Genomic DNA, 11,953 nt, shown 5'->3' with positions numbered 1-11,953 from the left:
TGCAAAATCTCTGAATCACCAGAGCTGAATTGATGATTTTCTTCATCGTAATGATCATTTCCGATGTCATTCATATCTAAATCATACATAACTGTTACTACATTAAAAATTGAATATGTTATATGCAACTAACAATGAAAGCAATGATTACCTTGGGTTTCCGATTGATATTCCTCGTTATGAAGAATCTCTGAATCAGTAGAACCGAACTGATGATTTTCTTCATCGAGATGATTGTTTTCGATGTCATGCATATCCAAATCATCCAAAACTGTTATCATTATTGATATATCAATGTATGTACAATATTCAATAAGAATAACATGTAGTCTCATGAACTTATCACTAAGATGATGTTAATGAAAAGCAAATAGATGATGTTAATCAAAAGAATACAGATGACATATTGCTGAAAAACATAATGATTGAATGAAAGTTAAAAAACAAACAATGAAATAGATGATGCATTGTCAAATAACATATTATAGATTAAATTGTTTTCTAGCTCAAACAAATTCAACAACAAATGATCTTTGATTGCTGAATTGGATGTCTCAACAACAGATGATGTTTGATTGCTGAAATCACAAATCATACAAATATAAAATTGGAGAAATCGATAATAGCTTGATGATTCAATTCATGAAATAGGTTAAAAATTGAATATGTTATATGCAACTAACAGTGAAATCGATGAAAACTCAAACCTTGATCAATTGACGATTTCATGATGTTGAGTAAAATTCACGACTTGAAAGATCGTAAACAATTGTTGAAGATGAAGATTAGTAGAAATCGTTGAACACTTGAACCTCTACCGAAATCGATGATCACAAAGTTAAAATTGATCAAAATCACTCAGCTTATCAATTACAGATGAAAAGGAATCAAGAACATGAACTTGAAGAACACAAAAAATCGTGAATTTAAAAGCTATGATTTAGCATCGTTCGATCAATGTCCAAATCAAATCGATTATCGGTTGAAAGAATATAAGATTGGAGATAGAATATCAATCAAATTGAATTGAAGAACAAGGAATGTTGTTTCATCGAATAAATTGGTAGAAAATGGAACAAGTGAGATGATTTCTGGATGACGTGAAAATTAAGCTAACCTGATCATCTTAAATTTAACCTATTGACTAATCTACCCCTAATTAACTCATCAGCTAGATTAATTAATGTTAATCCCTTTTTTTATGAGCCACAAGCTCAAATTTAATCAAGGGCTAAGATTTGGTCCCCATATCTCACAAAATATAGGTGGTCTCAAATGAACCTTTACCTATATATATATATATATATATATATATATATATATATATATATATATATATATATATATGCATGTGAAGCATCATGGAGAATTTTTGGTTATGATATTTATTATAGGTATACAGTTGTGGTTAGGCTTCCTTTTCATCTTCCTGGTCAACAACAAGTTACTTATGATCCAGATGATGATATCGACAATATCCTTGACAAACCGATTGTTGCATCTTCAATGTTCACATCTTGGCTTGAGTGTAACAAGATCTATAAACAAGCCCGAAATCTTACTTATGTTGAATTCCCTACAAAGTTTGTGTGGATACCTAAATCAAGGAAATGGAAAATAAGGAAAAATGGATTTTCAATTGGGAGAATTCATGCTATTTCACCTAAACTTGGTGAAGCATATTTCTTAAGAATTCTTTTAAACAAGTTCAGAGGTCCAAAATCTTTTAAAGATATCCAAATTGTAAATCGAGAAATATGTCTTACTTTTAGAGATGCATGTTATGCTTTAGGGCTTCTAGACAATGATAGGGAGCACATTGAAGCTATTAACGAAGCAAGCCATTCAACTACTAGTTATTAAATACAATAATTATTTTCAATATGTTGATCTTTGATAGTATGGGGGGACCAAAATTCGTTTAGGAAAATACGTGAGAATACCTTTTAGTCAGTATTCTTTACAATCAACGACGCCGGTTAAAGTCTCATAGTATAATACTTATCTTTTATTACTTTAACCTTTTTTATATAAACTAAATATTTGTATTTTTTTTCTAAGTATATATTTACCATTGTACAGATTTATCCCTTACTGATCATCAATTGAAGAACTTGAATTTGTTTGAGATTGAATCATTTCTACTTCTTAACAATTCCACCCTCAAGAACTCCACAGACATGCCTCACCTAGATTTTGTTTGTGTATCTTCTTCTAATTATCGTTTGATTGCCGAGGAGCTATCTTATGACATCACAAGTCTTCAAAACGAATTTTAGACACTTATTGTTTCATTAACAAATGAACAACAAGGTGTTTTTGAGGATGTCATGGCAGCAATTGAAGATAATAAAGGAGGTGTGTTTTTTGTTTATGGTTATGGTGGAACAGGCAAAACCTTTCTTTGGAATACTTTATCAACAACTATCAGATCTAAAGGACAAATTGTTTTAACTGCTCGCTTTGGTATTCCTTTAAATCTTATTGAAAATTCTATTTGTTCTATAAATCGAGACAGTAATGCCTCCAAATTATTAAAACAAACATCGCTAATTATTTGGGATGAAGCTCTGATGGTTCTTAAGCATGCATTAGAAGCATTGGATCGCACTTTAAGGGATGTTTTATGTTTTGGTAATGTTAGCAACTCACATATCCCAATTGGAGGTAAAGTAATCATATTTGGAGGTAATTTTAGACAGATTCTATTAGTTGTTTCTAATGGTAGCAGACAAGAAATTGTCAATGTGTCGTTAAGTTCTTCATATATATGGACAAATTGTAAAGTTTTAAAATTAACGGATAACATGAGGTTGACTGTTGGAAAAGATCCGTCTGAAATACAACAAACAAGGTTATTTGCAAAAGGATTCTTGGATATAGGAGAGGGAAATGTTGGTGGTTCTAATGATGGTGATGCAGTTATTTATATTCCTATAGATATTCTTATTACTCACTCTTCTGATCCTATAGGTTTATTAATTGAGTTTGTATATCCAACATTTCTTGACATCTTGAACGATCCAAAATATTTTTAAGAAAGATCAATACTTGCACCGAAAAATGAAGTTGTTCAAGAAATAAACAATCGTATGCTTTCATTGTTTCCTAGAGAAGAAAAAGAATACCTTAGTTCAGATAGCATCTGCCAAACAAAGTTTATTTATAATCAGTTTGATGAGGGTTTATATTCACTTGATGTTCTAAATGGACTTAAAATCTTCAGTTTGCCAGACCATAATTTGATTTTAAAGGTCGATGTTCCGCTATGTTACTAAGAAATATCGACCAGAAAAATGGGTTATGTAATGGTACTAGACTTCATTTGGTATCATTGGGTAATCGCGTCATAGAAACAGTGGTCTAAACTTGAAGTAACATTGGACATCGAGTTTTTATTTCAATGTTGTCTTTAACACCTTCAGACAACAAAATTCCATACAAGTTCAAAAGGAGACAAATTCTCATAGAGGTTTGTTTTGTTATGAACATAAAAAAAAAAAAAATTAGGGCCGATTGTTGAAAAAGGTTGGGTTGTTTTTGCGAGAACCGATTTTCTTACATGGTCAGTTATGTTGCTTTATCCAAAGTAAAGAGCAGAGAAAGTTATTGATTTTAGATAAGAATGGTAATTTGACTAATAAAACATCTAATGTTGTGTTCAAGGAAGTATTTATAAACCTATGTTAAATTATTATGTTTATTTTATTTATCAAATAAAGTTGTACTTACTTACCATCCACAATCAAATGCTTTTTTATATTTATTAATTTTTTGGTCCATAATTTTTTTTAACATACATCACGTGGTTTCTACGGGTTATAATCTAGTTAATTTAATGTAATTAGAATGGGAAATTTAAAATTTACAATTTAACAGTTAAAATGAAGAATTAATAGGTTGACATGTAACATGTGAGGTGACATATAATATTAATGAAGATTTCTAATATATATATATATATATATATATATATATATATATATATATATATATATATATATATATATATATATATATAGTTAGGTTAATGTGAGACAGCCTAATTTTGTGAGATCATAAAACGCATTTTTTATTTTTATTTTTTATTTTGTTTATTATTTTTATTTTTTTTAGTTAATTCAAATTCCGAAAATAATATTTTAAAAAAAATTAGATTTTTCCATTTATTTTGCATTTTAAAATTATTTTTTAGAATATGTACAGTGTAATATATTCTATTAGAATATTTCATGTATTTTTCAAAAAAAATGCATTTTTTTTAATTTTTTTAGTTAATTCAAGTTCCGAAAATAATATTTAAAAAAAGAGTTTTTAGATTTTTTCATTTATTTTGCATTTTAAAATTATTTTTTAGAATATGTACAATGTAATATTCTATTAGAATATTTCACGTTTAAAAAAAAAACATAATTTTTTTTAATTTTTTTTTTTTGGTTAATTCAAGTTTCAAATATAATATTTAAAAAAAGAATTTTTGGATTTTTCTATTTACTTTGCATTTTAAAATTGTTTTTAAATTTGGTCTCACGGTCTCAGAAAATTAGAATGGTTTCAAATAAACCTGAATATATATATATATATATATATATATATATATATATATATATATATATATATATATATATATATATATATATATATATATATATATATATATATATATATATTGTGTCATTATGTAACAAAATCATAACCATTTGATCAATGAATTATGATGATTCTTTAAATAATACTACTAATGAAATGTATAGTTATTCTTAATTATTTTTTCTAAAACGGTTGTAAATGGGTAAAAATGGTCAATTTAGGTGTCATCAACTTAGAATGTCTACATATATTTTGGGAAACACGGTTTTGCATAAGTAATTATTTTTATTTCATAATTAACGTTCCTTAATTACAGATGTGTTTTCTTGTAAGAATGAAAAAAAGAAAATAAGGATATAACATAATTAAATTACAATTGTACATCTACCATTTTCATAAAATTATTGAAATAATAAACAACATTCCGGTAAGATTGAGAAAAAAATCTTTAAATAATAAGCAACATTCTGTAAATAATAAAACATAAATTAAAATTGTAGATGTGACATTCTAAAAAATGATAAAATTAAAGAAGGAACACATGGAAAATATAGTTCATGTTTTCGGTACAAAATTTTCTATCTTGAAATAATATGAATAATAAAGTCATTCACAAAATAATACATTCATTTTTTGCAAAAAATAACTTTCATTTCATTTTCATCAAAATCACATCAACATCTTTTTTTTTACCTAGGTTGCATCCTAAAAAAATCCATCCCCATTCTTTCAGCATATGCGTCAAACCATAACATCAACTGGATCACAGTACATTTTATTTACAATGCGGTTGAGTTGGACAATTCATCAAACATTTGACCTATGAAAATAAAATAATATTCCAAATAATATACAAATCTTTGAATACAACCATTGTTGGAGCATGAAAATGCTCTACAACGATCGGTGATTTATTAGGCTAAAATATTCCCTTATATGAGAGTATATAAAGTAGTATATAAAGTAGAGGTGAGCGGTCATTTGTTAATTAGTGCACTCATGTAGACAAAGATTAGAGAGAGTGTTGGTTGGGGGATTCTCTCTAGCCATGAAAGTTGTTCTTGCGACATGATGATTCACTCTATCTAGACATTACAGTTTTACTCATATTCTTGTTCATCACTCTTCGTACGATTATCTTCTTGATATTATCTTTCCGCACCAATCCAATTGGAAAATGAGAACCTACAGTTGGTATCAGAGTGAGACATTGAAGATCTAACTCGTTATTTCAAGGCAACGATCCTTATTGGTTTATTATTTTGAAGATTTTCTTCATTCTTGAAGATTTTCTCATCCTTCGCAATTGAAAAATCTTATGTGAGTATTTTACTATTTTTATTGGTGACGTTGCTTCAAAAATAAGAAATATGGTGTGCTTATTCATACATTTTTGCTACTGTTAAATCTAAGTTCATAAAGAAATTTATTTATGTTAAATAAGATGAAGTTCTTTGTTAAAAATGTGGTGTTAGATCTTTTTTATCCCATGTATAATACTGTTTTGAAAAATGACAAAAATATTTATATGGGTTAAAAGATTCTATCAGAGGTATGGAGTTCGGAAGAAGTGAAATTCTAGTGTGTTTAGATATTAATTACGGAGTGTACAAGTTGATCAAGTGAGTGATACAAATTCTATATGCATGTGTTTGTCTGAAGGTACAACTTCTCTTTGATGTAAGTACATATAATGCATGCATGTTCAAATTATGGATCATTGGAGCATTAAATTCTTTTCTAGTGATGAGAAACATCTCTTGTCCTATTTGTTGAATTCTACATGTGAGGGACATGAGGGAACGGACAACTTATGAGATTTTCAGTCTTTAGCCCCTTTGCATTTAATGCATTGACATATATTGTCGTCTATTGTTGACTAATGGCAAAAGTAACATGTCTGATGATGCCTCCCATTCCGAAACTGCTCACATCCGAATCCTTCACCTCGCATCGGACCTCACCTTGCATCGAATCTATCTTCCGAAGTGAACACCTCGTTGTTCGAGGAAGCACTCTTGTCCGAGACACATTACTTCTAGAGTACATGCCTCCCATCTGAACCTTCCAACCTGTCTCGAATCTATCCTCATATGAAACTCGCCTTCCTACATCTGCCTCCATACCGAACCATCTGCCTCGTATTCCACCTTCCAAAGACCCTACTCACTTATTGAATTTCCATGGATTCAATCGATCTGGATATATGGTCTGAGATCCATATTTTGAGATACCTTCCCTTACGAGGCAAGCACTTCTGAACCTGTTCTCCTCGGATCCAACTGATTCCAACCATTTTTTTTATTCATTTCAGATCCATCTTAAACCAATTTTTTTTTACTTCGGACTCATTTTGTCCAAGACTACATTTTTAATTTTTTTTAAATTTTTACCTAATTAATTTTATTTAACATCCATTATTTTTTAAAACCATTTTTTTTAAAAAACCCACTATTTTTTAACACCAATTTTAGCCTCATGGTTTAAAATTTCATTCTTCTTGCTGATTACGAGTGAAGACATATTTATTTCAAAGATTATTATTTGTATGTTCTTCCTCCTACCAAGCAACTCGCATTTGCAACCTCCGATTTATATGCTTCAGAGATTCAAATCCACATAATTTCATTCGGAAAACTTGTTTGGTCAACAATGCTTTTGAGGTTTGGATCTTTTCCGAGGTTTTCATTTTACTTCCTTCGGACTGGTTACATATGGTCTCGGACCATCATTTATACCGATTTGAGGTTTAGACCAGTTCCTTTTTTACCTTGATTAACGAGTCGTGATTGTGATTTGGGAGTTCGGGTTTGCATTTCAGTTATCAGTATCACTTCGGTTCAACATTATGGCTCACTTCGGTTCAACATTATGGCTCTTCAGTAGCGGGATTTTATCATATATATTCTACACTGTTTGTTCAGTTCAGCAATACATCACCAAGTCTACCCATGACCCAAAAAATAATCTCCTCTTTTTTACGGGTATATGCTCACATCAAGGGGGAGCGTGCGACGCTCCATCATATCTAACATATTCTCTTGCCCGGTTTCATGATTATTTTTTATATTTATTGCATGATCAATCAAAAATAGGGGGAGAATCATGAGCATCTATTTTGAGTTTATTATTGGATTTTTGACAACAGAGACATTTGAAGATGTATATCGATTTCATATTGTGATGTGGCACTGATTTTTGCTCTTTACAGATCGAATTTTTGGCATTACTAGATGTTCTTCAGATTACAATTATTGATCTTCAGCTGGGATGTCGCATTTGGGTTTGCATCTAGACTAAATTTTATGATTTCTTATTTTTGGATTTGCGATACTTTGAAGACGAATATTATTTTGGCGATGTGATGTGATGATTATTTTTTATCACCCGATCAAATTTTTGGCGTTACTAGACCATGTCTGCCGAATCATATTATTTATTATTCGAACTTTACTTTGGGATGCTTTACATTATCAGCAGGTTATTGTTCAGAGAGTTTTTAGTTCATTTTCACTCAAGTTCGGAATATTGAAGAGGTTTTGTGATTTGACATTGTGCCTTTCGGTTCAACAATTCAGGGGGAGACTGTGAACATGATAGGTTATTAGGGACTGATCGCATTCGAAGATTGTGATTTCATTATTTTATTCAGAGATTGGGTTCCTCATATATTGGGTTCCTTTATATTTTCTTTGATAGTAGATATCACATTGCTAGATTCCGAGATCATGAAAGCTTCAGCTCTTCCGAGATATTTAGGCATCAAAGCCTTGTAACACTCTGAATTTTCAAATAAAATTTTCATTTTTAAAATCACATAAAACCTAATATCACATAAAACCGAATATCACATTTCTAAAAAATCACAAAACGTATAAGTTGTCAAAACACGAGTCAACAAATGTTTGATAATATCCTAGAATCCTCAAAAACATAATCTCTAATTGATGTGTATGATCAAGTTGGCGCCTTCCTGTGATCTTGAGAGGTTTCTGAAACACATTTCACACAATACTATAAGCATAAAACTTAGTGAGTTCCTCCAAAATACAACATACACAAATAATAAGTCTCTCATGCCTATAGCTCGGCATGGACCCTTCGGTCATGCTTCTCGGTGAGCACCTCCGGTCTCACGACTCGATTTGGACCCTCCGATCATGTTTCTCAATAAAGACCCTCTGGTCTCACAGCTTGGACTGGACCATCTAGTATTGTATCTCGGTGAAGACCCTCTGGTCCTAACTCAGTAAGGCACAAAATAATATATATATATATATATATATATATATATATATATATATATATATATATATATATATTGTAACGCTCGTGTTTCTGGGCTTGCCATTTTTAGCAATGTAATAGTCTAGGTTAACCTTTGTAACCCCAATTTGAAATAATAAGAACGTATTATTTGAGTATTATGTGTTTCGTGCTTAATTGCTTAATTACGTAATATGATTAATTAAGAATAAAATGAGCGTAAAAAATTAAGTGTAAAATAAACTTGATATCTTTGAATAATGTTGTAGTAGTTGAAACGAGGTTTCCGAATATATATAGAACGCCCAAATCTGACTTCGTATGAGGAAGTTATGATTTTCTGAAGTTTCGACGAGGCAGTATGCAGCCCGAATACTCGATTTGAGATCGAACGGTTTTTAGCCGAAGCAATCTAAACAAAAATTGAAGATCTCGTTGTTAGTAGCGAAAGTTAGGCAAGAACGGACGTCGGACGAAGAAGTTATGAATTTATAACGAAATTTTTCTCTCCCGACCTCCTAAAAATAAATAATAAAAATAAAGTCAAAATTAGCCAACGGAGTCTAAACGAAAGTTGTAGAGCGTAGTCTCACCTACGCGTGGATATAAAGAACGTCGGAAACGGAGTTTGTATGAGAGAGATATGAAATTTCGAAATTTATTAAATATTTAATATTTAATTTTAATTTAAAATTTTGATATTATCCGGAGGGGAGTCACCGGACTCGCCCGAAGTACCCCCAGCGTACCACTCGAGTACTCGGAGTCATAAGCGATGACGTATAAGGCCAATGACGCAAGGGATGACGGCAACCCGAGGCGTACGCCCCGCGTACCCCAGAGTTACGCCGAGCGTAACCCCGAGGCTCAGCCTATAAAAGGGGGGGTACGAAGGCAGCTTCATTTCTTTTACAATTTCTTCATTCTCTCTCTAGTCTTTGCCTCGTTTTGCATGCCATTTATACCCCGAAGCCCCGGTAATATTCCCGAGCCCCGAAGTAAGATCCGAAGCCCCGAGGATCCCGAAGAGTGTTATTCCCGAGCCGAAGCGCTGCCCGCGAGGAGCCGGTTTTTTGAGAAGATCTTCCAGATCTACGAAGAAACACCTCTTCTGCAAGCTGTAGTGCTGCCCGATCATCTTCTGATCAAGTGAGTGTGTAGTCATTTTCATTCCAACGCAATATTATGAAGTATTTTATATAAAATACGTTTTATGTGTATATATTTGGTTGTTATACGTGTGAGTGTATATTCACTCTCTTCTATCTTATAGATCTGATGTATTCTCTATGAAATACGTGTTATGTGTGTATGCCTCATCTGTTATGCGGAATATGTACTGATTAAAGCATGTTATACAGGTTTTTAAACAATGTATAAAAATATATATTTTTATCTACTAATATGTTGGGTAGAACATGGGTAGATAATTTGTGTGTAATAAACAGATGAGAGGCCTCGGTGTTATTGGTGTTATTCTAGTCATTCAGCAGAGTATGGATGACGACCACGGACTATTCTAGACTGTCCTGTGGAACACTAGCAGGCTCATTACCTCTAGGTGTTGTGAACGACGTGTTCACCGGTGTACTCTATCCCACACATGGTTGCCTTTAGGACACTTATTGTTGAGGAAGCCCCTCTACAGTAATGTCCGTCCCGATGAGAATCTTGAATTAGGTTCCCTGTAATAGATGTTATTTTTAGGGGCGTAAAGTGAGGATAACGGGAATGGGTAATCGGGTTATTGTTGATTGTTGAATTAAATATAATTATTTATTGTGGGTTGAAAACCCTATATGCTCACCAGGCTCCCAAGCCTGACCCACTCAGTTTATTTGTATTACAGGAAGTGGTGCAAGAGCTTAAGATGGATGAATCATCAAGTTGTTTTGTTTACAAGTCTGTATATGTATATATTTATTGAATGAATTATAATGCTATTGTTTATGCTTTATGATCTGTATCGGAACATGACATCCCGACTTTTGATTATGAAATGAAATCATATTTCTTTACGAAATGTTTTGATAAATATGTATTTTATCATGTTTTGTTTTTGGGAACAAATTTCGCATCTCTTTTAAAATTAAAACGATTTACTCTGAAAATGTTTAAAAAGCATGAATGAAGCCGGTCTTTTCTGGCCGAGATTTTGGGGATGTCACATATATATATATATATATATATATATATATATATATATATATATATATATATATAGAGAGAGAGAGAGAGAGAGAGAGCATAAATCACAAAGACAAGATGCATAATATCACATAACATAGTATTGCCACTCAGGTAAGTATAGTGAGAAGACTCACCTTGTAAGTAAGCAAATAGGTCTCATACCCCACGAACGGTCTAGACTCCGCATATGTATCATAATCATCTTTAATTAACACTTTATAACCACAACCCTAAAAAGTTAGGCTAACCCCTTCTGGGTAAAAGACCATTGTACCCCTCCATGGTCTCCATAATTCATATCTTGACCAAACCCTAAAAGTCAATGGAAGTGAACACTCGAGTCAACAATCTATGTTGACCCAACTCGTTGAGTGCATCTATGTGACTCATCGAGTTCCTTCATTTTCTCTGAAGTATCGGGAAAATCCAACTCAACTCGTTGAGTTGTCCCACCAAGTCGTCGAGTTGTAACGCGTCCAGACTATCGGGGAAAACCCTGGCCAACTCGTCGAGTTGGATCATTAACTCGTTGAGTCCCTTCATTCCATTCTATCATTCAAACATTTTTAAGTAGAACTAAGGCTGCATACTCTAGATCTAGCCTTCTAAGGCTGAAGTATCACATAAAGCTGCAAGCTTTACATCCATGCATGGCATCTAGGGCTCAAAATGCCAAAACAAGCTCTATAGAGGGTTTGATGCATGAAAGCTGGCCAATAGCTTGATAAAGCTTGGATCTTTAGGCCCAAGGGACCTCATACTGTCCAGATCTAGAGTCTCAACTCCATGGAAATCTCAAACAACTTAAGGACCCAAAGAAAGGATGGAAATGGCCATAAACTACCTAGTGATGAGATCTAATCAAACAATGATCAAGGTGAAAGCTTTTTACCTCCAAATGGCAGCT

General features: G+C 32.2%; 1 protein-coding gene across 1 annotated transcript; it reads left to right on the top strand.

The window, feature by feature from the left end:
* Positions 1 to 876: 876 nt before the first annotated feature.
* Positions 877 to 3,038, top strand: LOC145039330 (uncharacterized). Its single transcript, XM_078987401.1, has 4 exons — positions 877 to 920; positions 1,395 to 1,855; positions 2,083 to 2,198; positions 2,280 to 3,038. Exons 1-4 carry the CDS (start codon positions 877 to 879, stop codon positions 3,036 to 3,038), a joined length of 1,380 nt encoding a protein of 459 aa, XP_078843527.1.
* The last annotated feature ends 8,915 nt before the right edge of the window (positions 3,039 to 11,953 follow it).

This window comes from Lactuca saligna, chromosome 4 (assembly GCF_052625555.1).
Source record: "Lactuca saligna cultivar CGN05327 chromosome 4, ASM5262555v1, whole genome shotgun sequence".
In the NCBI taxonomy this organism is placed as follows: Eukaryota; Viridiplantae; Streptophyta; class Magnoliopsida; order Asterales; family Asteraceae; genus Lactuca; species Lactuca saligna.
This window is presented reverse-complemented; position numbering and strand designations above follow the sequence as displayed.

Excerpts from the sequence above, each read along its gene's own strand:
- LOC145039330 (XM_078987401.1), top strand. The coding sequence starts at position 877 with ATGAAAAGGAATCAAGAACATGAACTTGAAGAACACAAAAAATC. Across the intron at positions 1,856-2,082 it reads AGCAAGCCATTCAACTACTA|ATTTATCCCTTACTGATCAT; the intron begins GTTATTAAATAC and ends ACCATTGTACAG. Across the intron at positions 2,199-2,279 it reads ACATGCCTCACCTAGATTTT|ACACTTATTGTTTCATTAAC; the intron begins GTTTGTGTATCT and ends AACGAATTTTAG.